This window comes from Grus americana, chromosome 9 (assembly GCF_028858705.1).
Source record: "Grus americana isolate bGruAme1 chromosome 9, bGruAme1.mat, whole genome shotgun sequence".
Lineage (NCBI taxonomy): Eukaryota > Metazoa > Chordata > Aves > Gruiformes > Gruidae > Grus > Grus americana.
The window spans coordinates 17243720-17271397 of NC_072860.1; the positions used below are offsets into that span (position 1 = coordinate 17243720).

A 27678-nucleotide genomic window follows, 5' to 3' on the forward strand; every position below is an offset into this window, starting at 1 on the left:
CTTGATTTTATTCGGACTGTCACAACTCGAAAGTTTCTTGGAAACCAGATTCCCGTCCTAAACGCTGCACGGCACTGAGCAGAGAAGCCGAAAGCAAGTCCCGAGCACCGATCCCCGCTGCAGCACCACTACTAAAGCTATTTATCCCCGCACAGGTTTTTTTCACACGTTCTTGCCTTCTGTTTTTGCTGGAGCCTCCGACCCTATTGAGAGGCAAATTTTAGCCATCTGGCAAAGCAGGCTGGGGGGGGGGTGTGTGAAGAAAGAAAAAAGAGAGAGAGAAAACACAATGTGCATGGGCACACACACACACACAAAACTCTGGAGATTAGGGAAGACAAAAACTTCGCTGAATGCCGCGGCTTTTGCTGGAGCTCACGGGCAGCCCCGCGGCGGGAGAGGAGGGAGCGGCGGGCGGGCGGGCGGGCGGCGGCGGGGAGGACGGTTCCAATGCAGGCAGGTCTGCCTGCGTGCCTGTGGGGATGTGGGGAACGGTTGCAGGCAGGGGAAGGCGTGACCTGCATGGAAAATGCCAGACAACTCCAGACGCACACACACATAGGCGCACACACGCTCACAAATCTCCGGACAGAGATAAGGCGGACAGCGGAGCGTTTGGAAGGAGGCAAAGCCGTCCCCCGCAAACCAACCAGCAATCCTCCGCGACAAACCCACCGGCAAACCCTCCCGGCAGCAAAATGAGGTGAGTACGTCCACCACGGGCTGACCCCGGGTCCCGCACGTCGTGGTCTCGGGGCACGGCCGAGCGGGGGGGGGGGGCATCCCGCCGGGGAAGGTTTCCCTCTGATGACCACGGCTTCGGTTTCCCCATCTGCAAGCAAACGAGGCGTTGCTCATGCCCCGGCTTCGTGCTGCAGCCCAGCTTGCGTGCCGGCATCCCGGCAGAGCTGACGGAAGCCTCGGGTGACGGGCATGCAGCTGGGGCGTACAGCTCCGCCATAGTCCATGGGCGAAAGGTGCGAGCGAGGCTGGACGTGCTGCACGGGCTTCAGGTTTCTGTGCACGCCACGGTCGTTTATCACTTTTACGTGAGGTTAAGACTTTCCTGGCATGGGAAAGAAGTTTGATGTTGTTTTGCTTCCCCTGTTTAAAGGGAAAGCAGAGAGTTGCACCGGCGAACGGCCTGTTCAAGTCGAGGAGGTGATGCCTATTTACGCCAGCTGAGCATCCAGCCCCGTGCATGTACTCTGGCCAGAGGAGAAACAGATTTTCCCTTCACACATTTTTGTGGTTTCAGACAAACTGTCAGAAAAGGGCATGTTCAACCTCACTCTGCTTGAAAGAAAAATCGATCCAAATTTCTCAGCTCCCATTAAATTTGCTTTGTAATGAAGAGCTGGGAAAAGTGATGGCACCACACAAATAAGCCCCAGAAATCTACTGCCCTAGTTTTGAAAGAACACAGACAGGTTAAAAATAATCCATTTATATAGCTTCAATTTCCTCACCAGCATACCTAAATCAAACCCTGATTTTGAAACTGGGTGTACGTGTACATGTGAGTAGTTCCAGCGCCTGTAATACACACCTACGAGCCTTTTCCAGGCCTTAGTACCTATTTTAGAAAGCGGAAATTTTTGTGTCTAATGGCTCTAATTTCCTGCACGGTTTTTTTCCTTTGTGCATTCCGCTGGGTGTAAAGAGCCTGAGGTCTGCTCCTCTTTCTGAGTCCCATGCAATGGCACAGGCTTTGGTGTTTGCACCTCCAGCACAGGTGTTGCTCTCCCCTTGCACAGAGGAATACTCGGTTTATGCTCATGTTCTTGCTCAAATGGAGCTCAAGGCTGGTGTGAGGTCAACTGGACTGCCACTGATTTACCTGTCCTCTCTGTCCTCCTCTGGGACAAACAAGTTGGTAATAAGCTGGGACAAACTCTTTAGGCTGAGATTTTTTTCAAAGCTGAGTTTGATGACTAAAGATCAGTAAGGATCTCAACTTCTGTGTGCTTCTCCATCTGGGGTGAGTGGTACCCTAAGAATTGAAGAGAAAAAGAAGAAAGGAAAAGGAAAAGAAAGAAAAATAAAGGGGGAGGGGGGGAAGAAAAAGAAAAAGAAAAAGAAAAAGAAAAAGAAAAAGAAAAAGAAAAAGAAAAAGAAAAAGAAAAAAGAGAAGGAAGAAGAAAGAAGAAAGAAGAAAAGAAGAAGAGAAACAAAGCAAAGAGAAGAGAGGAGAAAACCAGAAAATAGTGGAGAGTAACAAGCTGGGTTACACTGCTGGGGCCCCGGTCCATCCTTGCCCAGCTGCAAAGATGTGTGCTGTTTATTGAGAGTCAATGATCCCAATTTGGCAGGATGAGGCTAAACAGTTATAATAATAATGATACTTAGCAGTTATTGCCATGATGCTTTCATTAAACCGATTTAGAAAGCATCATTATTTTATTAAGCATACTTGTGTTTATTCTTCCATTAAATGAAGATTTGCCCATCAGAGCCCCATTAGTTAAAGGATGTGTTGCCAGCGGCTGCTGCTCCCAGAAGCATGAGAAACACTGAGCTCCTGACAGCACCCGGAGCTGGCTGCGAGCTGTGGAGGTGCCTTTGCATTGCGCGTGGCGCCTGCGTCACCCACCCTCCAAAGGGGCTTTCCTCTCCTGGGAGCCACGTGCAGCCTCCACCCTCACCTCCATCTGCCTGCAGCTTGGCAGGGGGTTTGCTCATGGTGACACGGTGCTGCATCACCTCTCCTGGCCATTTCAAGAGTGTGACCTTACATGACCCACTTGGGAAAAGAGATTGAGCCCTCAACAGGTTTTGGCATTGCCAGAGTTTCATTTCATCTCCTCACATGTGTTTTCCAGGTACCCCCTGACCTGGTTCTTTTGTGCCTTGCTGCTCTATGCGGCAGATGCCATCGAGCTGACGGACATGTTTGGGGAGATCCACTCTCCCAATTTCCCTGATTCCTACCCCAGCGACTCAGAAGTGACATGGAACATCTCTGTGCCTGACGGATTTAAAATCAAGCTGTATTTCATGCATTTTGACTTGGAGTCATCCTACCTCTGTGAATACGACTATGTGAAGGTGAGCTGTGGTATCACGGGGCAGATGGTGGCATAGACAGCAGTCCTGTTTGGCCAGCTTAGAGGGGATAGTGCTGGAAAAGCTGGGAACGAGCTGGTTTTCCCCATTTATTGGGCACAGGAGTTGTCAGTCTGGTGGACAACGAGGAGAGCACAGGTAAGCTGATAATATCCATTGGAGTAACAGTGAGCGGGACACCAGGTTCAGAGCTTAGCCACGGAGGACCAGATTTCTGAAAGTATTTGGGCACCTAATTCTCACTCAACACAATGGGATTTACATACCCATGGGCTGATGAAACCCCTGTGGCTAAACCCCCAGCCTGTGCCACTCTGATGCCAGTCACGTGCAAGGAAGACCCCTGAGTTGGGCACCCTGTGCCAGGCTATGGGTGCACCTTGCAGCCAGCCTGCATCCCTGGCTGTGGCTTGCAGGCTCTTGGGACACCCTATCCACCCCCCAGGGAAGCAAAAGGGAAAGGTTAGAACTGAGCTTGAGTTGGGGTCTGCAAGGAGAGCCTCCCACAAGCTGCAGGGCACAGACCCAAAGACTCCCTTGGATTCAGCCCATTTCATAGCTCAGGTACAAATTTCGGGGGCGCTGCTGGCAAATACCTGCAACACAAACAAGTTACGGAGGTTCCCCAGGAGCTGTCATGGTCAAAAGCACAGCAGATTTCAGTTTGCTCCATTGCTGGGCAGTAACCCATCAGAAACTGCAGTGCCACAGAGCATCCTTGCATCTTGTACCACAGGTCTGTCCAAACAGGGGTCTCCTTTGCATCCAGGACAAGCTGGGTTCTCCATATCTTTGAACTTGGTCAGGTTTGGTGCTTTCTAGCAGACCAGCAGTAGCAAGCAGGTGCTTTCTAGGCTTCCCTGGCTGAACATGCCTTACCCCATCACCCAGCAGAAGCCTCACCCTGCCCCTCCGGTGGCAGGTGGAGGTTGCACCCAGAACTCAGCCCTGGTGCTAGTTGCCAGCTAATCGAAATTATTCTTTTCTTCTTGCCCTAAGAAAACAAAGCAAAGATTTGGGCTTTTTTTCCCCCTCTAGGATCTGTTGTTCGCTGCTTTAATTTCCCCTTTGTGCTGGCACTCATTCTGCTACTAACAGCTCTCATTGAGGTTTGATTAGTTCTTTCTGCTTCTCCTGGATCTTCTCCAAGCACAAGGGCCAGGGACATATATAGAGATATATTGCTTTAAAAACCCAATAAGCTCAAGGAGCAAATTTCTTGGAAACTTTCCCCATTCCAAGCTTTACCCCTCCTCCCCCCCTCATCCCCTGCTCATTTTTCCTTTTTCATAAGGCTCCCTGTTATTTGGCCATGGTGCCAACTTGGCACCATAGCTCTCCCTGCCGCTGGATTTCCATAAGAAGGCGGTATTTTTCACAGGGATTTAGATCTCAGCTGTCTAAATTTGCTCAGGGCTGTAACTCAGCTTGTGGAGCCTCCACCACAGAATTACATTTGAAAAGTGCTGAAAATGGATGGATTACGGGAGATCTGCAGGCTGCTCTGCTGGGTAGGGGTGCGATCTTGATGCTGCTAAACCGTCAGTTTAGAAAATGTTAAGGAGAGCAACAAACGACTCCATGGCTATTTTCCTCCTTGGGTCTGTATGTCCATCCTCTGTCTGCATCAGCGCAAGATGTAAAAACAGCTTCAGCCTGCTCTTTGACAGAGGCCAACAGTGCATGGCTATAGAATATAATTATAGACCCAACACATATAGGTGCTTCTCTGTAATACTCTGCCAGTCCCAGTGAAGATGCTGAGAAAGCCACAGGTGGTATTTCTGCATTCGATGGCGCTCAGTGGATTCCCCCTCCATGAACTTGTACCATTGCTTTCTGAACTCATGGGTCACTTTAATCTCTGCAGCATCCTGTGGCAGACAGTTGCACAGGTTAAATATACGATTATACGCCTGAGAGTGTGTGTGAAGAAACGCCGCCTTCTTTGTTCTGACCATGGGTCTGACCAGGCTCTCGATCACGGTCTTCATCGTCTTGACTGCCACAAGAAGGAGGTCAAAATGGGGGCTGAAGAGCCCCCACACAAGGTGGGGACCCAGCTCAGGCCAGACAGAAAGCCGCCGTGCCCTGGCTTTTGCTTTCCTTACCTCCTCGGCTGCCCACACACCCGACCTCTCGAGCAGTATAGAAAGTCATCCTGAGTGGCAAGCTCAGGGTGAGCCGAGCTGTAAATCCGCACAGATCTCTGCCTTCGGGGTGGTCTTCAGAAGGGAACAGTTTCCAGAGCTCTGAAACAATGGCTAATTAAAACAATAGCTGTTTATTTATATATATACACATATATGCATGTGTGTGTGTATATATAGAAAAAGAACATGGCTCCTAAAGAAATGCTCACAGGCCAGGAGGCTTGTTTGTGCAAACGGGGATGGCAGAGAGGGGGAGCGGTACTGCAGCAAGGAAGTGAGCCAGGAGGAGCAGGAGGAACAGCCACCCCCCAAAACACCCACCCGAGGAAGCCCTGTGCAGGTAGGAAACACCAGCCACGTGCTGCCTCGGGAAGCCGAGCTCTGGGCCCCGGTGCATTGGAGACAGCCTCTCCCCAGGTTTTGGATGGCCACCCTCAGCTGCCTGCCAGGTCCAGGGGGATGGGGACGGAGCAGCCATCCATGCCGGGCTTTCGGTTCCCAGCCTCCACTGTGCTCCTCAGCAGCCTCTGCCTGGCTCATTGCTGTCCCAAGGGAGCTGATTTGGGGGTTCCTCATTTGCAGGGGGTCTCACTGTGGTTTGCTCAGCTCCTTTCTGGGGTCACCCAGCACGGAACACTTGCACACAAGTCTCCAGCACTGGCCCGGGGCACCCTGAAAGCCGTGGCCGTGACCTGGAAATCAGGCTAAGTGACTTGACTAGTGTCACTGAGGAGTGCTGTGGCAGAGGCGGGGAGTTGGGACATGAAATCCCAATGGAGAGCCAGAGATGGGAAATGAAATCCTGACTTCTGAGGGGCCTTCAAGAGTAAATCACTGAGCTTATTAGGGAGATCTGAGCCTGGGTCCTGTCCGTGAGGTTTTGCACATCCCTCGGTCAAGCCTTGGAATGAAATCAGCCCCTGAGGGCTTGGCAGCCAGCTTGGGACCAGCTCCTTGGTTGAAGTGAAGCTGGGGCCTGTGGTGAGAGGATTTCTCCCCAGTCACACCATGGCAAGTCCTTGCTGGCTCACAGTCCTTGTGGGGTTATGTCTCTTCAACCCAGTCCCTACCACTGAGTCAATTCCATTCAGGATGGCATGTGCTTGAGACCTGGCAGGTTTCAGCACATGCCACAGAGCTTTCCCTTCACTCCTTCAAGCCTGGGGCTGCCTGTGATGGGTCTCTCCAACTGTGCATGGGGGCAGGAGAGACTTTGTGGGTCCCATCTCCCCTGACACAAGCCAAGTCTCCCTTGGATCCACCTCTTCGTGTTGTGTTCAAACTTCTGCCCACGCGTGGCACTTGGGACACGTTTCTGCAGATCCCCACAGAGGATCTGTGCTCACCCAGGCAGGACTCCTACAAACCCCATGTGTGGGTGCCCAGGAGCTGGCCAGGCATCTCAGGCTAAACCAGTGGCTGCAGATAAATTTGCTCAGGGGTGGCCAGGGGCCCAGCTGAGTGCAGGAGGCAGGTTCTGCCAGCCCCAGTGAGGGGCTGCTGAGGGGGAAACGGGGGTATGGGCCAAAATAGGGAGGCAGGGCTGCAGGCAGAACATCAGCTCGTGCCACCACCCCAGGAAGCGGAGCTCAGGGAGGGGGATTATGAAAGATTTGCGATGTGATGGAGCCGCATCCCCCCGAGGTTTGGCACGGCGTTTAGGGTGCATAGCAGATGCGCTTTGCACACGGCATCCCAGGCTCACAGTGTGCCATCCCCTGCCACGGGTGATTCGCGTGGGGCAGGGCTGCATGCTGCGCCGTACGGAGCGCTGGGCAGCACTGTCCCCGGGGACACCCTCGGTGCTCGATGTGGTGCTGGCAGGAGCCATGCAGGGCCAGGGAAGGAGCTCAGTGCACGCCCATGCGGGGGCTGCAAGAAGGGTGCACAGGACCCATTTACACCTTCCTCTGCTCAAAGGAGGGGGAAAAAGCACAAATCAGGGCTTGGCATGAACTGGGGGTGGGTCAGAAGAAGAGCATCCTCTTTTGGTGCTGCCAGCCAGCCTCAGCCATGCCCCGGGGGTATGGGGTCCCAAGAGGAGCACTTCAAATCCCAGGAGGCAGCTGGGAGGAGGGGAGGGCCCAGCGCTTTGCTGCTCGCCTTTCCCATCCCGTGTGCTCTGCGCAGAGGAGTCTGGTGGCACCGGCCACCCCCTGCACTGCTGGGGACCACAGTCACCCCTTGTGCAGGGGAAGGAGGAGGATCAGGCATGGTAGCAAGCCAGCAGCTCCATCAGCACCCCAGCATCCCGCCTGGGCTCTCCTTGCAACCCCAGCCCCCCCCAGGGGACAGGCCTGTCCCGGAAATAGGGCACGTGGGCACAGCAGCCCGCGGGACGGGTCAGGAGCCAAGTCCACAGCAGGGGAAACCAGCCATCCTCCCTTTTACCCCACTGCACGGCACAGCTGCTGTTCCTGTGGAAATTCAGGTGCACATTTGCACACGAAAGGACCCTAAATGTGTATCAGGGAGAGGATGCGTGAATGTTGGGGAGAGGATCTGCAGGAGACCTAGATGGAGGCTCCTGTTGGGGCTGCGCCATCCCTGCTTCATTTCCAGCAGTCAGCAGCAGCAGCAGCATCAGTCATTTTGCAAAAAACCCCCGTTCATCTGGGTGTTGCCTTCTTGCGTGCACTCTAACTGCAAGTCGGCTCGGCAGGGTCTGTTTCATGCCCTTCCCTGTCTCTGAGCGTCTCCTCCCCATGTCATGTTCCCAGTGTCTTCAGCCCAGCACTGCGATTTCTCTGCCTAATGAGCCATTTATATATATTACAAGTGGTATGTTTGGCCTTCATCAGTCCAATTAGTGCATTCCTGGAGGGCCAGAGGAGGGGGGGGGGTGGCGGCTGCGTTTCCGTATTGCGAGCTGCCTGCTACTCTCCGGCAGCAGACACTGAACCGCCGGCCCAAATTCTCCTTGGTGTTCGTGGGGTTTCGTTAACCCACCCGCTGCAGGAGGCATCTCCGGAGCATCGCTGCTCCGGCATCCCCAGCAGCCCATGCCCTGGGGCAGCGTTTCTTTGCTGCCTTCTGCCCCAGAGGGGGAAATCAATATGGGGCAGAGGGGGATCACACGGCTTGGTTCACCACTTCTCTTAGCCACAGCCCAAGCCAAAATGCAGGGTGACAGAGCTACAGCTGGGGAGGGTCCCCCATTTGCCTCCATCCAGAGGGGCAGAAATGTTAACGAGGGAATGAGGATGCAAGCAGAAACAGGGAAGACGGCAGGAGGCAGTGGCAAGGGTAAATTTAAGGCACGAGAGTGTCGCTATATTTTATTTTTCAAAGGAGGATTCTTTCAGCGTATTTTTATAGGGAATTTCTCTGCGGCAATTGATATTTCCCTCAGGGACACATCTTCTCTAGTGAAAACGTCGACATCATGACCCGAGAGGGAGAAACTCCAAACAAACAACCAGGATTTAATTACCAGCCTGCTCGCTGGATGTAAATGATCTATGAAAAAGTATACAGTCCTCAGCAGAAGCAGCAAATATTAACCAGGGATGATGACCTCTCTGTTTAGTTTACTGCTAGAGGGCTGTCTCTGCTCCCTGTGGCTCGGGGCATGGGACCCATCACAGATAAGGGGCCATGGATACCTTCGGCAAGGAGAGTACGGCTCTCCCGGGCCTCATCCTGCTGCTCCAGGGCTGTATCCAGGGATGCTGGGGGCAGTGTTGGGGCTGGCCCCATGGCAGGAGCATCCTCGGGCCAAGACACGGGGCACAGGGGAGGTTTTCCCGTGCTTCGGTGACACTGTGCTGCAGGTCCTGCCCCAGCTGGGGCTGGAGGCGAGGGATGGGAGCTCACACGGTGGCTCGTGTGTCCCTGCAGAGGTGACAGCCACCAGCCCCGCGCAGAGGAGCTGGTTGGAAATGGCCCCTTCCCACAGGTTTCCTTAAGAAAAAGCAGTTTATGCAGAACAGGCTGCGTGCCGTACGCTTGTGCAGCCAAGACTGCATGTTGGGGCCGAAATGCCATTTTCCTTTGCTTTTGGTGATGGTGCTCCCGTTTTTCAGTCTGAAACAGTATTTCATTTCAAAACAATCTTTCGGATTTAGAAGAGATTCTAAAGCACCACAGTATATTTCAAAGGGATTGAAACCAGATGGATCCCAAATTACTTGTTTTCCTTTTTTTTTTTCAGAACGCTGTTTCACACAAAAAAAAAAAAAAATTCAATTGGGTTTTTGTCCCAATGCGGGGCACATGTTTTTTCTCCAAATTCTCAAAATTTGTCATCGGAAAGTCTCTCTCTTTTCTGGCCAGCTCCAGCATGTATGAGAGGATGGAAAATATCTGGAGGCAATGTCAAGGCATGCTGAGTTGCCATTTCCATGTTGGCTTTCCCTGGTGTAAGCGAGTTTCCGCCTGCTTGTTCAGCCCTGGGAAATTTCCCTTTCAGCCCCAGACCCTCCCTGGCCGGTGCATCCCGAGGGTCTCCAGAAGATGGGGATGCAGCCGGAGGACAGTCTCACCTCTCCGAGCCCACGAAAGCCGGGGACAGTGTTGCAACACCTCCAGGCCCCCCATGGGTCCCTGAGCAGGCGGCTATTTTCCCCAGGCATGGGCTGGGGGGCTGCAGGCTTCATCACGGCCTCAAAAGCATTGGCTTGGCATGAGCAGAGGGAGCTGGCATGGTGCTGGTGTCCATCGCATTCCTCAGCTGAGGGGTTATTCATATTCAAATCTCCTGGGGGAAAGCAGGCAGGGTGCTGGGAATGAGCTGGGAGAGGTTGCGGTTGAGACAGGGGCTGGGGGTGGGATTTGCAGGAGAAGAAGATGGGGTCAATGCTGAAATGGTCCTGGGGAAAATGGAGAGGAAAAAGGAAGGGAAGGGGTTTCCAGGGAAAACCGGAAGGTTTTCAGCAGGTCTTACAGTGCTTGAAGGCATGGGCATAGCTGTGCTTTAAAGGGATGCACATAGAGGCTAGAGAGCATGCTGACATGACAACAGGTCCCTCCTGTAGCCCTCTGGGCGTGTGGCTCCAAGTCCAAACAGTGCCTGGTACTGCAGGTCTGGAACCAGACAGGGACCTGGGTGGCAGGGACAGGACCAAGCTTGTCCAAGGCAGCCCAGGGGACAGAAACACCATCCAAATTACAGCTGCTGCTTTGAGCTGATGCAAAACCAATGGGCAGGGCCTCCCCTGGGGTTCAGTGCCTTCCAACAGGACAGCCCTCACAGATGCTGCTGCCCAGATCAGCACTTGGACTGAGGGAGGAGGTGAGGGGGAGCATCTCAGGTACCAACAGAGTGGGAACGACACAGCCTAGGGCTGATTTTTCACAACCCTTCTTCCTGCCCACATCCTCGCTCCACCTCCCAAAGAGGCTCCTTCCCTGCATCGTGCCCTTACACCCCCCAGCTCCTCCCTACATCCCAGATGCTACCCGTTCTCTCAGCGTCTGCGTCAGAGGATGACCACAGAGAGGAGCGGGCAGACCTGAGTGCCCATGTTCATTTTGCAGAAACCATTAATTGCTTTACTGCAGTAATGGCATCTCAGAGAGCTGGAGCAGTGGGGGTCAGACCTGCCATGCTCTGAGCATCTCCAGGGTCATGCTTGGCTGCAGAAGGTGAGGTGAATGCAGCGGGAATGTCTGGAAATTGATTTTTAGGGTCAAGGCAGCACAGGGCTGAGCAGGACGGGGCACCCAAGGGTGCAGAGCTGCATCCTTAGGCTGTGGCCATCAAAGGCTGCCAGACACTTTTCCCGCCTGCCCCATGGAGACACTGCTGAGCCCTGGCAGGGGACAGGCTGGGCAAGCACAGGCAGAGACCTGAGCTCTCAGGTGCAGAGCATGACTCCAAGCCCAGCCTGATCTCCCTCAGGAAAGCACCATGGGGTCTTCAGGCTCACAGACACCTACAGCCCCATGGAGAGAAAATTCAGAGGTGACCAGCACTGGGGAGCACCCCAGGGACATGTCAAACTCCAAGTGTTCAGCAGAGCCCAGGGGGCAAGCCCCAAACCCAGCCAAGTGCTCACCTGTTCTTTCTGCTAACAGATTGAAGCTGAGGACCAGGAGCTGGCAACCTTTTGCGGCAGGGAGACGACAGACACAGAGCAGGCTCCCGGCCAGCAAGTAATCCTGTCCCCGGGGCCCTACATGGGGCTTACGTTCAGGTCTGACTTCTCCAACGAGGAACGCTTCACTGGTTTCGACGCCCATTACACCGCCGTGGGTAAGCAGCGGTTAAGCCTGCAGGACCAGCTTGCTAGGGTGGCATAACAAATTTGCTAGGATCACATCCCAGGCCAGCTTTGGGGACCTTAGCAAGAGAAGTCCTTGTGTGCAGCCCTTGGGCAATATAGGACCCACTGGGTGCTCGTGTGACCCAGCATGTGGGACAACTAATTTCTCAGTGTTGTAGCAAATGTCTCCACAAGGAGTGATGTGTGGGGCACTGCAGGGTGACCTCCCTTCCTTGTTATCTCCGTCCCAGATGTGGATGAGTGCCTGGAGAAAAGTGACGAGGAGCTGGCATGTGACCACTACTGCCACAACTACATCGGCGGGTACTACTGCTCCTGCAGGTTTGGCTACATCCTCCACTCCGACAACAGGACCTGCAAAGGTACCACCAAGCACCACTCGGATGTGGGGACGGTCACACAGAGGGGTCCCTGAGCAGGCAACAGACCTACCATACACAGGCAAAACTGCCCTGTCTTGCTGCCAGGAGGGACGAGGTGCCTCTTGCCCTACAAACCAATAGCCTGAGACTGGAGTGTGCCCAAGGCCCACAGTCCTCTTGTGTGGGAAGAAGATGTGTTTTCTCCCATGGGCTATGCTCCTCAGCTAAGCCCTATAGACCTCCTCAAGTCAGAGAAATGAAAGGGTTTAGTCTCTGCTCATGTACTCTGCATCATGTAGATTAGCTGGGATTAGCTTTCAGCCCAGGACCCTCTATGCCATAGGCATTTTTGGAGGTTGACTATGTGAGGTTCTCCTTGTATGGATCCATATTCAGGGGCTCCTGAGTGTGGTCAGGGCTGGGATGTGGCTGGCAGGGCCCTAAGAGAGCCATGGCTGTGTTTCAGTGGAGTGCAGCGACAACCTCTACACCCAGAGGAGCGGGGTGGTGGCCAGCGCCGACTTCCCCAGCCCTTATCCCAAGAGCTCGGATTGCCTGTACCGCATCGAACTGGAGGAGGGTTTCTTCATCACACTGAGCTTTGAGGACAGCTTCGATGTGGAGGACCACCCTGAGGTGACCTGTCCTTATGACTACATCAAGGTGAGCTGGGCTCTGCACACTCCTCCTGTCCTGCTCTCCTGTTGTTAACCCAGTGCCCTGGTGATGGGACCAAAATGGCCTCAGTCTAACTGGGGGTGGTGAAGCCAGCAGGATCCCTGTGCTCAATTGAACCCATGTCTCTCACCACATCTAATTTTCACCTTCTTAGCCAATGGTGACCCTCTTTCAGTTCACATCCCCCGCAACACATGGTTCTTAAGCCCCATCCATCAGCTGCAGGGTGAAGCAATCCTCAGGGATCAAGGATCCCCCCTCAAGCCACCTGCTCTTCTTTCCCTTGACAGATCAAAGCTGGCCGTAGGGAGTTTGGCCCTTTCTGTGGAGAGAAGTCCCCGGGACGCATTGAAACCCAGACCAACAGCGTGCAGATCCTCTTCCATAGTGACAACTCAGGAGAGAACAGGGGCTGGAAGCTGTCGTACACAGCAATTGGTAACTCCTGCTGCTTTCCTCCATTTGCTGGGCTTGGGCAATGGGAAGGGCTTTATAAACCCTGCAGGTGGAGACCATGAGTTTGGTGGTCCATGATCCCTTCTCCAGAAAGTGTCTGTCCCAGAAATCACAAGAGAGCAATAAGATAACATGGAGCCCTTCCATCAAAGGGTGCTTTTTTACCTATGCCAGATGGGCCCTAAAACAAGACCACATTGCAAAGCAGTGCAGTTTTGGGCAGGATAATTGCAAAAGCTACTGTTATTAGCTCCCAGCCTTGTAATGCCCAAAGCCAGGAGAAGCCCAGGACTGGGAGAAAGACCTGGATCCTTCACTCCTAAAAGAGCCTGGCTGAGCCATGTTAGTGTAGGTTAATAGCAAGAGCAGGGCAGGGATGCTCAGACCCTGCTACAAGAGCTGGGTGGCAGAGCTGGGACTCTCCATTTCCTCCATTAATTCAGCTGAGTTTTCTTTTTCTTCATTTGCTTTTTATTCAAAGGAAACCCATGCCCACTGGTGCAACCGCCAATCAATGGGAAAATTGAGCCTTCCCAAGCCAAGTACACCTTCAAAGACCAAGTTGTCATCAGCTGCAACACTGGATACAAAGTACTGAAGGTACGGGGTGACTGTGTGGAGCTGGGCATCTGGGTAGGAAAGGGGGGATCCTTCCTCCCAAAGCCATTGCATTTCTGGGACAACGAACACAACCCACACACCATCCTCCCCCCCTTCCCAGGGGCAAGGAAAAAGCCTGAGAGCCACCAAATTTCCTTTCCAAAGACACAGAGGAAGAGAGGAGATGGCACTTTCCCAAGCCACCCTCTCAGCATCCCTCCGGAGCTGGCCAGCTCACAGGATGCCAAGCTTGGCACTTCTGCCAGAGAAAAAGTCAGCAAAAGCCCCGGGGGAGCTGCCAGGGCTCTGCCTGCTTCCCACCTCGGTGGGCGCTGGCTCAGCTTCCCGGGCAGCCCCGCAGAAGCCAGCCTCCACAGTCTGGGAGGTCCTCCGGGACTTTGGGACAGCTTCAGCAAGTCAAGGGGACCGGGATTTTGGCAGGCCCTCTCCAGGAAACAGCTGAGAACTGGGTGACTCACGGGGTGGCTGTCTTCCCTCCAAACCAGCAGCCCGCTTTGACTTCCGACATGGAGCTGGGTATTTCTCTGATCTCCTCCCAGCCTCATCCTTCACGCAGAGCTGCCTCCTTACCCGTCCCAGCACCTACAACAGGAATAAATTACTCCAGTTCTTTTGCATTCAGCATGTCACTGAGTTGCTGGCAACAATAACATTAAAGTTTTTGTTATGATTTTATCTCAGTTTTTAGCTAGAAAAGTCCTCTTCCAGGGGGTCTGGATATATCTTGACTAAATCATCAAGAAATTTATTTTTTATGGAGAGAGGACTTTCCTTGCCTTGTACACTGATTGTGGTTTTTGCTGGCATCTTCTGCATAGGATAACCTGGAAAGCGACTCCTTCCAGATTGAATGTCTAAAGGACGGGACCTGGAGCAACAAGATCCCTATCTGCAAAAGTAAGGACAACCTTCCCCACCCTGCCAATGTCCTTTTCCTGCTGAAATCATTTCATGCTAAAGGGAGCTGCCCTGCCAGAGCGGAGTTCCTTACTCAGAGACACAAACTCAGCCAGAGAGGCTACGTAACTCTGCAAAGCTCTTTTGGCTTGTTCTTGGATAACGTAACGGGGCTCGCTCCAAATGCCACAAGCAGGAGGTTGGTGCTTTTATTTAGATTACTCATATAACTTGATTTGCGAGCTGCTTTGCTGTCTCCCTGTCAAAGAAAGAGCAACTCTGGCTCTTGAGAGCTGGCTGTGTTGGATAAATCTGGGACAGTTTGGGATAATCTGGTTCCTGATCCAAATTTCCTTCCCAATGCAGGCTACTAAGACCCAGGGCATTAGAGAGGGCCCAGGTACTAACCTGGGCACTGCTCAGCTAAGTGAAAAGGGAAAGAAAAATTGCCCAGATATTTAGAAACTCTAAAATGGGAGAAAATAGGAGAAGAAAGGAGATGCCATTTGAAAGGACTGGTGATGATTTGCCTCATGTCTTCTTTCATCTAACCCAGCTCCTCTCTCAGCTCAGGCTTAGGAGATGTACGTGATAATACCTTTTCCCTTTCCCCCAAACACCCCCAGCCCTCGGGGGGGGCTCTCACTGCTGCTCAGTCTGCTGTAAGGCTGGCCCAGAGAGGAGAAAAGCAGCAAACACCCTCAGAGAAGGTCCCAAGACCTTCCGGGAGAGGCAGGATGAGATGCTGTCGAGGGATGTTGGGATCCAGGCTCTCCCCATCTGGGCAGATCCTTTTTCTTTTAATGATACTGTGGCTCTTACCTTAGAAGAGTATTTCTGGAGTTTAAATTCATGTTTTCTCACTCAAAATGGAAAATGGGAGGCTCTCAGACCTGCTAAATAGATTCATATCTGAAAGGGCTCGTTAGAAAGTGGGGGGTCAGTGATGCCTCTGCCCGACCAAGGAACTCCCCACTCCTACCAGTTTCACTACCACAGTCTCCCACTCATTTTATCCAGCTTGAGCAAAGATCAGATAAAAACTGGTGTTGCCTAATAAAAAAAAAGAACAAAAATCTAGGTAAATATTTTTGACACCCAAAAGTATTATTTTTTGGAGAAAATTGAAATGATAACCTGCATTATTCCAGCCAGGCTGGAATTAGTCTTTTCTTGTGTGATATGACTCACTACACTAAATTTCTAAGACTTTTTTTGGAGAGCCAAGAAGCCCCTAAATGGGCAATTCAGGCCTCCAAACTGCAATGCCTCCCACCTCCCCAGGATGTCTGGGAGAGGCAGGGCATGAGCAAAAACGGTTTTAGAAAGCAATGCAGAAAATAGAAAACTTCTCAGCCAAGGTGGATAAAATCCAGCTCCGTGGCCTGGCGAGGCTAAACTCAACCCTGTGACAGCTTCTCCCTGTCGCTGTCCCCAGGTCGCCCCGGCCGAGCAGAGCAAGCAAGTGTCCAGCGCGGCCACGGCTCTGCCAGCATCCGTGGCACCCTGGCACAGCTGGCTGGGTGCTCATTAACGATTTCTGGTGTTTTGGGGGCTGGGTTTCCTGCATGCCTCTCTCTGCTCATCTACTAATTGGGCTTTCTCTCTCTGCTCTCCTCCTTCCCCTCTGCTTTCGGTGCAGCTGCAGATAGAGCCGACAACCAGACAGAGGGAAGAGCCGGCTCGGAGCAAGTGGCCGCGTGAGGCTGGCACTGGCCGCGCCGCCCCGACGGGCAGCCTGTCTCGATGCCCCTCTCTGATCTGTCCGGTACCCAGGGCAGGTCCCCTTTGCCCCTGGCCCGGCTGCCAAAAACATCTCCGTGGCTTGTCTAACCGGCATGGCACTCTTAACCCCTCCGCGCCTGGTGCTTTCTTAACTCCGTCTGGAGAAGGGGGAAGGAAATTTGGAGTCGAGACCCCCTTTCCTACTGCCGCGCCGCCCCATGGGAAGGGTGCCTGCCCAGCCCTGGCACCGCTGCCAGGGGACCAGGCGCTGCTGCCAGCTCCCGGCACGTCCTTCACATCCCTCCCTCTCCGCTCGGATGCCTCAGCCCAGCTCGGCTCCCCCTCCAAGGCGGTGGTTGCGCAAGGAGCACGGCATGGCCGCCTTGTTGTTTGTTTGTTTGTTTGGATTCAGCCTCCTGCTGCCCTTCCTCCCTGGCCCAGTGTCACAAATAAGAAACACTCCTTCCTCTCCTCTCTACAAGCATCCTGGCGCCTTTCAGACCCTCTGGGCAAGGAGGCCTGGAGGATAGGTTGGCATCACCAGCTCTTTCCTGCAGGCACCAAGCCCTGGCACCGGCGCGGGGGGATGGATGCTCCTCCGCCTCCCCTTTGCTCCCCATTGCTGGCCCAGCAGAGGTGAGGACAGGCTGGTCTCAGGCTGGTTGCAGCTAAAAGAGGTCAGAACCCAGTGTATGGCCCGATCCATGTCACAAGAGCCCCAGGCATACACTCCCGGCTCCCTGAGGCATTGGGGGCTTCACTGGGAGGATGCTGGGATGTGGACCAGAGGCTGGGAGAGGTGGAGGAGGTGCTCAGTCCAGCTCTGGTCCTACAAAGATGGAGATACTAAATGGCCCCTCACCCTTTCAGCAGGATCCAGGACACTGGTGGGGCAACACCTTTGTGCAAGAGCCCATTCTCCAGGCATCAGGCCTGCCCCAGGCCCATGGGACACACAGGGAGGGGACAGGCTGTGCGGGCCAGTGGGTGCTGCCCTGCAGCCGTAAACAACCCCAGAGCAGCTGTGCAAGGCAGGCTGGTCCCCCAACATCTATTCCTTCCTCCCTGCAAGTCCCAGGATCCGCCAGCACCTTTAAGGTCCCCCGGTTGCTGACACCGTGGCACAGGAGCACTGTGTGCCCAAGCACTATGGGAAGAGAGCAGGAAAGCTCAGGCCAGCTGGAGACCTCCAGGGCTGGTGAGAGGGGTCTGTGTCCCCCCCCGCCCCTCTGCAAGGCACAGACACCCAGAGCCTCCACCCAACCTGGCTGCACCCACACACCCATCCCATCACCTACTGTCCCTACAGGGGGGCTGGAGGGGACCCTGATGAACAGTGAGCTGCAGCATTTTGCTATAAACCAGTCTATTCTCACCCAAGCAGTCAGCTAACCCTGAGCATCAGTACATGTCCCTGGTGCCAGCTACTGCTTCTAGTGAATTCTCTCGTCATCAGCCTGGATGGTTGCGTGAGGAGTTAGGGCCCCTGTCCTCACCCCCTTCCCATCCTGGAGCACATGAAGACCCACAGAGCTCACGTCCACAGGACCTGCTTTCTGCAAAGTCACCCACCCCCTACTCAACCCCTCATCTTAAATGTGGCAGAACCCAGCTGCACAGCACTGCATTTCCCAGCAGGATCAGACCCCAGTTCCTGCCCTCCCTGGGGCAGGTCCCCCAGGACAGCGCAGGGGGAGGCTGCACACCATCACCGAGTGTGCTGTGAACTGCCCACGCGGTGGGGAGCCGCAGCTCCCATGGGGTGACTCCTGGCTCTGGCGGATGAACCACCTTGCAGCCTGGGGTCCTTCCCAGGGTGGGTGGCACAAGCCCTATCCAGGGGTCAAGCTGGGGAGGAGAGGATGGGCAGGGCACTGTGAGGGATCAGGGGGAGAAAGGGGACCATGGACAGGCCATGGGGAAGGGCAACAGCACCCTGGAAATCCTTCTCCCACCACCAGACCTAAGCCCACACCAGGGATGGGTGAAGCAGAGCCAAACCTGCCATGTCCTGGGGAATGGAGCAGGTGGAGTCTCAGCCACATCTGCTGGCCTTCCCCCTGTCTGCAGACCAGCCAAGACACACTCTCAATGTCCTTCCTCTCCTGCTCACAGGACAGCCAGGCCCTAGGGTTGCTCAGCCTGAGCTGCACGTGCTTATCAGCACTGTATGGTGAGCAAGACCCAGAGCAGGAGGGATGAGGCCATGCTCTCAGCAAAGCCTTGTGCATAGAGGAGCTCCCCTGATGCACAGGGTAGATTAGTGAATCACTACCTGCTTTTTCCTGCCCACCTCTAAAGGATGCAAAGACATAGTCTGGGAGCATCTCCCAATGGCTCTCACCTGCCAGTGCAAGTTTCTTCCCCACTCAAAGGCATAGCAGAGAGATCTTGCACTGATGAGGTGCTCAGAAAGGGCTCCCAGCATGGGGGTCTCCACCAGCGTGAGTGGTGTTGGCCATACAGCCTGTGGGCAAGCTGTGCCACTGGTGGTCCGCAGTGCCAGACACGTGCCCTGTCTTTGCAGGGTGGCTGTCGTGGGGACCAGGCTGCCCTGCCTGGAGACAGCCTCCTGCTGCCATCTGAGACCACTTCAGGCTGTGTCCCCTATGTCCCTAGAGGAAGGGGATGCAGGACTATACGGGCCCTAGCTCTGCCCCATAGAACCATCATCACATGCCAAAGCCCAGCACTACCTGCCTGCTGGCTAGCTGGACACCCCAAGAAACAGACCTCAACCCCCACTTCTGTGTTGGCTTTCAGTTGCTGACTGCAAAGCGCCGCCGGAGCTGGAGCACGGCTTTGTCACCTTTTCCTCCAGGAACAACCTCACCACCTACCGAGCAGCCATCCAGTACCACTGCCAGCACCCCTACTACCACATGGCCCCCAACAGCACTGGTGAGCAGTGGGGCCGGGCCGCATCCCCACGGCACGGTGTGGGTGGGCGCGTGGCCATGCGTGTGTGCGTTTGCAAGCAGGGGGAGCTTGGGATGGCCGCTCTGGGATGCTCTGCAAGCAGCAGGCTGTGGATGTAGCCTACACACATTGTACCCTGCATCTGCACGTCCTGGATTGTCAGACTGGCCGCATCCTGCTCCACAATGAGGTAGGACGGAGTTAGCACTGCCTGGTGCATTGTCCATGTATTTTGCAGCCTCGGCAGAGCAGCGTGGCTGCTCTCCTGAATTCTGCCTTCTCGCCCTGCCATCTGCTCCCTGCAGCACATGCAATTTTCTGTGTCTCAGTGAAAGGAGCTGCTGCTGGAGAGAGCAACAGGTCCAGCAGCCCCAGAAAGGGCTCCACAAGGCTCCCCATCCCAGCACCCAAAAGTCCAGAGTAGCCAAAGCTGAACAGACAGCAGCTGAACAGATCATGGTAGACTGGGTTTCCACCTCATCCCCCTGGTCCACAACCACAGAGACGCCACAAGGTGCTTTGCCAAGCACCACAGGTCTCTACACCCTTCGGACCCAGCTCTGAGCAGCAGAAGGGGTATGCATACACACCCCAGCCCTCCTTCCTCCTCCTCCCTCAGCAGGCAAAGCCAAAGGATTTCCTCACATTCCTCTCTCCCTGCTCATATCCCCCTGCACACCGACTGGCCTCGTGCATCTGGTCCCAGCATCCGGCATGCATTAGCAGAACAGGCACTGGCAGCGTTAATGGGGCAGCAGCTCCCAGCTGGGGCTGAGGGCACAGCACAGCCCTCCAGAAGCAATAAAACTGAGGATGGTGGCATGTTCCCCACTGGGGACAGGGCTGCTGCCCACCTCCCCCCTGCAACTCCCCAGGGAAGGGAGCCCAGAGAGCATAAAAAGGCGATCACCTCCTGCTCTGGAAAAGGGTTCAAAAGGCACTGACTGCTGGGCAACATCTCACTGCAAAAGACATCCCCTCATGCCAGGGCCACAGCCCAGCTAATGCTTTGGTCTCTTCCAGCCACCTACACATGCGACGCATCGGGGGTATGGAGGAGCGAGGAGCTGGGGACCAAGCTGCCGTCCTGCCGACCAGGTACTAGTGCTGGGACAGCCAGTCCTGTGGCAAGGGGTGTGGAGCAGGGACATATGGCAGGGGGGATGCCTCTGTGCCTGACTTGACCTTCTGCAGCAACCCTGCTCCCTGGTGACAATGCCATATGCCTTGGCTATACATATCCAACTGCTGCAGTGTACGGCCGGGAGGGTGATGGGGACAGAGGCCTCCTGCTATCCCGGCTGGCCCAGACAGACGGTCGGGGTGCGGTGGTGGCACTGCGCAGCAGTGATGTCACCCTGGCAGTGCAGGGCAGCAGTGGGGTCACATCCATCCTGGCTGTCAGGGGTCCCCGAGCTCTCCACTCCAGCAGACAAGGAAACCAGCAGCCTCAGGCTCACTGGCCATGTTCAGCCCTCAGCATCACCGGAGGTGGCTCCAGCCAAGGGCAGAGCATTACCTGCCCAGCCCTGCTGACTGTCGGCTCTCATTAGCAGTGTGTCCACATGCAGGAGCAATTAGCACCTCTCAGAGCCTTGCAGAAAAAGCCGACTGCTTCACAGGGAAGGAAAACTCCCAAGCCTTTGAGCAGTGGCAGAAATGTTTGCAGCCAGCAAGTTTCCAGGCCAGGCGCCCATTCGGGATGAAACAAGTCCCCGGGATGTTGGCTGGCCATAGCCAAGCATGGGGCCAGGTCTGGCTGCCAGGTGGGGGGGCTGGAGGCAGCCTCGGGTGTGGGTTGTGGTCGGATGTGCAAGGACAGCTCTCCAGAGAGGTGCAGGGATCTAGCTGCCGTGCAGGAGCTGCAGCTGCAACCACCCTGGGGTTCAGGAGCTGGGTCTGCCCCATGGAGGGTATCTGCTCTCCAGCCATGCTGAGCAACTGCAAGGTCAGACGAGGGACCCCCTGAGATTCCATGCAGCCCGCGGAGCTCTGAGACCAGGGCTGTGGCTGCTCTTGTTGCGGTGACTGCTCCTTGCATCTCCCTTTGATGTTTCAGCCTGAACTAATTTGAACTGGGAGCATGTGGGGACATCTTTTGGGGCCATAGCTGCTTACATGGGCCATTTCCAGGCCTCCTGATTAGTGACAGAAGTCAGAGAGACTTCAGGAAAATGGAAAATCCCAGAGAGAGGGTGATGCTCTCCTGAGATCAGGATCTGCAGGCAGCAGCTGGCCAGCTGCTCTTCAGATCTTCCCCCATGTCTCACGCCACCTCCCCATCAACAGAAACTCCTCTTCCAAGCCACTCCATGCCTGCCTCTGCCATTAGTGGGAGCATTTGCAGCCTGGTCAGCATTTTTGATATGTAATTTAATAGAATAAATATTTGGCTGAATGCGCTTCCTCTAAAACTATCTCCCTGGGACGGCCTTCAGTGCAGCAGAGCAGCTGGGCTGGGCTGGGATGCAGGAATTATTTGCCTGAGCACATTTTCTATTCCTTGCAGCACTGGGAAAGGCAGGGAAGTGGAGCACACACAGAGACGCTCTCCATGCTCCCTCCCTGCCGGAGTCGCATTTTTCCTAGCGGCAGATCCCAGCCGCAACAAATCCGCATTAGCCGCTCCTGTTGTTCCTGCCCTGGTTGCAAGGCTGACTCTCAGCCCCGATCCCATCGCCCTGGGGGGGGTCAGACCCTCTTCCTGTGAGGCTTTGCATCCTCCCCTTGCAGCACTGGGAACGTGGGGGCAGAGTCCTTCAACTTGCCACGGAGGATGTGGATTCCCCTTGCAGACTCAGAGGGACAAGCCCAGCACCTGAGCTGCTGCAAATCAGGACTCTTCCAGCTGTAGAAGGGCAAGCCCAAACCGGCTCCCACAACCTCCCAGGGACATCAGCACCCCAAGCAACCTGGGAGCCCCCCTCCACAGTGCTGCCACAGGCATGAACCAGCCCCACCACCACCAACCATGTCCCAAGGCTTAAGTTCACCAGGGGCAGGACTGTCCCTGCACACCTTGTCCAACCCTCTCAAAGACACCTTCAGCATGCTGAGTCCCTCCTCTTCCTCACGCCGTGTCACAGCGCCTGGATAAAGCTCCTGGAGGCAAACCAGGCAGCATGTCAGGGCTCTTCAGACATTCATTCTGGGTCTGTTGAGGAGCTGAGCAGAGTGATGCTGGTTTGGCTGCCAGAATTGTGGTGAGGGCTTGAGATGCAGGAGTAAAGTCCATGCTGCTAGGCAACATCCCACGGTCGAGCCTTCTCCAGCCACAGCTCCTCCGGGAGGGCAAATGCCATGGCCATGAGACCACAGACCTCGTGATGGGTCTCAGAGTGAGGGGTGAGGCTGGGCTGATGTCAGGCTCCAGTCCTCCCACTGGCTTTCCCCTGGGTTTCTTGGCATACTGCGCAGGAGCCAGGAAAGCAGTTGAGTGGTCTGAGAAGGGCTGAGCGAGCTCACGGGGAACGGTGAGGCTGCAGGATTACTCATTTGGTCTTTCTGCCTCTGAAGTAGCGTGGATCCAGCCAAATCACTCCAGAAAGTGAACTGCAAAGTGAGGAATTGCAAAGTGCAGACTGCCCCCCAAGCCGTGTCCATGTCCCACCTACCAGCTCAGCTGTACAACAATGCTTTAAATCACAGCCCTGTTTTACTGCAATCCAGGCTTGGCAGAAATCATAGCATCTGCCAGGTCTTCGAGATAGCAGAAGGATCCCTCCACTTAGCCTTCCCTAAGGACTCTGGTAGCGCCATGGTCCCCATCTGGAGCACAGATCACATAGATGTAAACCAAGACTAAGTTCTGATACTACTTAGAGTTCTTGAAGTCCCACCCTGGTTCACATGTTTTGCTGAATCCGTGCCTGACTTCAGCATCTGGAGTTCTGATACAGCTTTGGGGTAGCTAACCCTGACTGAAAGCCTCCACAGCCCCATAGTGTGCTATACACAATTCTGACTGTCCATATTCATGCCCAGTGGGCAACAGCTCACTCTTTACATCAGATGAGCCTATTATTTGCAGGGTAAATCCTCCAGTCTCTCTGGAGTAGAGGTCCAGCACATTGGCACAAGCCCACCTTTTTCATCAAGAGCGCTCCACGTCCCTTTGTAACAGGGCCACATGTGCTGCAGCCCTGCCCTGACAGATACCAAGACCTTGACCCTTCCCAAGCTCAGTGGAGACTCTTTGGGCCTGAGACCCATCTGGGCTGGTAGCTAGAAGTGTGCCTCTAAAGTCCATGGTCTCATGGCCAAGAGCATTCATATCTTCCTTTTACAGCCTATAGCAAGAGTGAGGAAGGAGAAGGCAGCTGGGAGGCTACTTTTTTGGAGCAAACTTTTGGAACTAACTGTGCCTTGACTACCCATGACCAAACCCAGGATGGACTCCCACAGAGCTGGGACAGCAGGAGCAGGGAGCTCCCAGCTCTGAAGATGCCTCCTTCACTGGTCCAGCATGGAGTCTAGTGGCTCAACTTGGTTTCAGTCCTGTCTCATTGCCAGCAGAAGAATGGCCTGTTCTGGGCAAGCTGCCATAACCACGGGAGCCACACAGCCACACTCCAGAGTGCATATGTGCTGGGGAGATGCAAGGGGAGTTCGGACCCTCTGCCCCACTGTGAAGGTATTGCAGGCCCCAAAGATGCAATGATGGATGGTGCTGAGCAACGTGCATTCATCATTGCAAGTAGATTATGCCAAAGACCTAGCAGTACCTTCTGGGACAGCTGCCTGAGATCATCCCTTGGGTCTCCCAGGGTGCCATATGGGAGCAGATACCAGGACCAGGGTTTCCATGGGCACCTGGGGAAAGGAGGCCCAAATCCTGGAAACCAACAGGTTCTACTGACCCATAGACAAGACACTTCTCTAATCTATGCCTCATTGTCCATAGCCACAGAAAGTATGGGACATCCAGAGGGCTTGCTATGGCTATATTTAACTCTTGGAGAGCTGGACCAATTTGTTCTGGGGCTATGAGTAAAGAAACATGCTCTGTGCTCCAAAAGTATTGCCGCAATAGCTCAGACAGCAGAGAGAGGGGAAGAGCCCAAAGTCATGTAGCAGGCTGGTGACAGAGGCAGCACTAGCACCGAAGTCTTCTGGATTCATGTTTAACCCTCAGGCTTAAAGAAACATAGGGTGGCTTCTACTTCACAGAAGAAACTGGACAACCCATGCAGGCTTCAGACCGGCCTCTTTGTCCGTGACTAGCTACACGAGGGCTGAACAAGGTCACCTCACTATCCTCATGGAAGAGAAATAGACTGCCTCTTTTCCAGGAGGGCAAACTGCTGCCACCAGAAAGGGTTCCACCAGGCAAGGAAGACACAAAAGGAGCTGAGGCTGCCTTTAGGAAGCAAAACCCTTCAGAAGGACAGATGCATTCCTCTCGCAGACATACCTCCAAAGACTTGTTAGCATAGGGCTGGGGTGTAACACCCAGCCTGCTCCAAGCTCTCCAGGAGAAGGTAAAGATGGCAGGGAGGATGAGCTTTATCCACTAAGAAAAGGAGAAGAGTTGCCCTCTATGGAAAAAAAAGACACGAGTGTTTGGTTTGAAGATAACCAGCCATGTGGCATAATCTACAGGGATGTCCCTTTTCATTTGTTCCTTAGATAAGTGCTGGGAGTAATTGTCCTGTCCTTTTTGTCCTCAGTGTGCGGCCGGCCAGTTCGTCCTCTGCCTGGAATCATCAAGCGCATCATTGGCGGGCGAAATGCAGAGCCTGGCTTCTTCCCCTGGCAGGCCCTGATTGTGGTGGAGGACATGTCCCGGGTGCCCAACGACAAATGGTTTGGCAGCGGAGCCCTGCTCTCAGACTCCTGGGTGCTGACAGCCGCCCACGTGCTCCGCTCCCAACGTCGAGACAAGACTGTCATCCCCGTCTCCAAGGAGCACGTCACTGTCTACTTGGCCCTTCATGATGTGAGGAACAAGATGGAAGCTGTCAACCGGACAGTGGAGAGGATCATCCTCCACGAGGAGTTTGACATCCAGAACTACAACCACGACATCGCTCTGGTCAAGCTGAAGGAGAAGGTGACCATGGGGAAATACGTCATGCCTGTCTGCCTGCCCCAGTTTCAGCATGAGCTGGAGGGGCCTCACCCCAACACGCTGGGGCTGGTGGCTGGTTGGGGTATCTCCAACCCCAACATCACGGTGGATGAGATCATCAGCTCAGGCATGAGGACGCTGTCTGACATCCTGCAGTATGTCAAACTGCCGGTGGTGCTGCATGCGGAGTGCAAGACCAGCTACGAGTCACGGTCAGGGAACTACAGCGTGACCGAGAACATGTTCTGTGCTGGCTACTACGAAGGTGGGAAGGACACTTGTTTGGGAGATAGCGGGGGAGCCTTTGTCATCCAGGACCCTGGAACCCGGAGGTGGGTGGCCCAAGGGCTGGTCTCATGGGGTGGCCCGGAGGAGTGTGGCAGCAAGCAGGTGTACGGTGTGTACACCAAAGTCTCTAACTATGTGGACTGGGTGGAGAAGAAAACAGGCTCCTCAGAGAGGTGGACATTTCTGGACCCAGACCTGGAGAGATGAGTGACTAAGCAGTCGGCTGCCGCAGCTCCCTTTCTTGTTGTTGCTGTTTAATGTGCTCCAGTCTCTGGTCTTTCGCAAGCAGAAGCCACGATGCTCAGCACATGCCAAGCCTTTGCCAGCCCTCCACGTCATTTGTTTCGCTTGGTCCCACATCCCTTCGCTCACGCTCTTAGAAAATGCTTGCTAGGGAGCTGGGGGAAGGGAGCAAAGGGCAGGATCTCAGCCGGTGTCCTCAGGTTGTGCTGCCCATCTCCAAACCTCACCCACACTCCTGAGGAGCCTCCCTTCACTCCAGGACAAAGGTACAGCTACGGAGGCAGCATTTCCCTGCCACCAAAGCTTTGGGCCATGCACAGAGAATTACCCCCACCCCTGGGGCTCTCTGGCCAGATCTTCCTATCAGACGATGCAACTGCAGGAGCTACAGAAACAGTGCAGGAAACCCAGCTGGGCAGGCCTGGACCTCACAAGTTCCCTACGCTGTGGATTGCCTTTTCGAGCAAGGAGTAGTGAGAGAGCCCTGGAGGTTTGCTATTATTTTTATTTGCAAACAAATGTCCCTGCCTGATGGCATCTCAGGTGATGTCCACCTGGCCCCAGGGATGTGAGGATGCATTCACTTAGCCCTAAACTTCACCCATGGCTGAAAAGCTAATGGCTGCCAAGACAGCACCAACCCAAATGGGCCACCCTTACCCCACCATGTGGGATGGGTGCCCCACAGAGGACACAAGGACTTGGAGCAGGGTTTGGACTCAGGGTCACACTTATCTCCAGCCACCAAAACTTCTCCGACCCTCTATCACCTCAAGCCCTCTCCACTCCTCCCCACAAACTAGTTCTTGGAATGGTTTCCAGCCATGGCAGAACTCCCAAGGAAAGTTTTCCAACACACGAGACAGCGTCACATCTACTGTACCTAAGCAATATTTCTTTTCAGCAGAATCATTTCAGATAAAATGCCCTTCCTCGAGGTTTCACGACTTCTTTAGCAGCCTGGGTAGTCCTCCATGGCAGTGCATTCCTTCTTATAAGAACTTAGTCCCTTTTAACTGCATATGAGACCATTGATTTGGCTGATTTACACGTTACTGATGGTGTTCAGTGTTTGTTCATGGCTCTTCTGGCCTATTGCAGGTGTCCAAGTCATTCTAGACTGACCTCAACTCACCTAACACACCTGAAGTATTCGTATCTCCCCAGCCTCCCTCCATGGCCCATGCAGACAAGTAAGCCCCACCAAGGAACAAGGTCAGGTGAGCTTACCATTCTTCAGCAGGGACATCATCTCCTTCACTTGCCAGCAAAGCCCTTGTATAGCTGTAAGCAACATGCAAAAATTGCCTGCTGTCCTCTCTGCATGCCTGTAGCCTCCTTTGGGCCTGTCTTCCTCCTCCTCCTTTGGTTTTGCCATGCAAGGAAGGAGTCAACAGTGAATGAGCCACTCTGCCCTTTTGCTATCGTCCAAAAAGCCATTTGTAGAGCATATAGAGGAGCAGAAGGCCTAAGGAAGGTCAAACTTGCAGACATGCTAAGAACTGTACTCTTGGCTATGTCATGTAACTGCAAAGTATTTTTATATATAAATATATATATTTCTTTTTTGATACTACATTCTGTAAAATATCCGATACCATGTAAGGATGGTTCTGTGTAATCTTCCTCCTGAGAACAAAATAAAACTTTGATAGGTACTGAGTTTGTGCCCTGAGGCTTTCATTCCAAGAGGAACATGGTCAAGGCTGGTTGCTAGTCTCTGCGCTGTGCTCCCAGGGGAATTCTCACACTGTCCCTGACCCCAACAACTGCTCAGCCATGGCCCGCGCAGCTTCATGGGCTGAGACAGACACCGACCAGCCGTGAATACGAATTGCAAAAAATGGCAACAGATGAGATCCTGCCCTTCAATTATTTATAGCCTTAGCACATCACTGAGAACAGGGGCAGTGGCAGGAGGAGAGTGCAGCAACCTGTATGCTGAGAATAGCAATTCAATCTGTGTTCAACTG

At 54.1% G+C, this 27678-nt stretch overlaps 1 protein-coding gene across 4 annotated transcripts; it reads left to right on the top strand.

Moving 5' to 3' along the window:
* The first annotated feature begins 461 nt into the window (after positions 1–461).
* MASP1 (MBL associated serine protease 1) lies at positions 462–27340 on the top strand. 4 transcript variants are annotated; one of them, XM_054835999.1, is made up of 11 exons: positions 462–703; positions 2823–3048; positions 11238–11415; positions 11677–11808; positions 12275–12471; positions 12777–12924; positions 13424–13542; positions 14382–14460; positions 18949–19086; positions 20128–20202; positions 24774–27340. In XM_054835999.1, exons 1-11 carry the CDS (start codon positions 483–485, stop codon positions 25667–25669), a joined length of 2409 nt encoding a protein of 802 aa, XP_054691974.1. In that variant the 5' UTR covers positions 462–482; the 3' UTR covers positions 25670–27340. The 4 variants fall into 4 exon arrangements, with proteins under 4 accessions (XP_054691974.1, XP_054691976.1, XP_054691975.1 ...); XM_054836001.1 differs by having other exon boundaries at positions 26807–27340; XM_054836000.1 differs by lacking the exon at positions 24774–27340 and adding an exon at positions 23393–23605.
* The last annotated feature ends 338 nt before the right edge of the window (positions 27341–27678 follow it).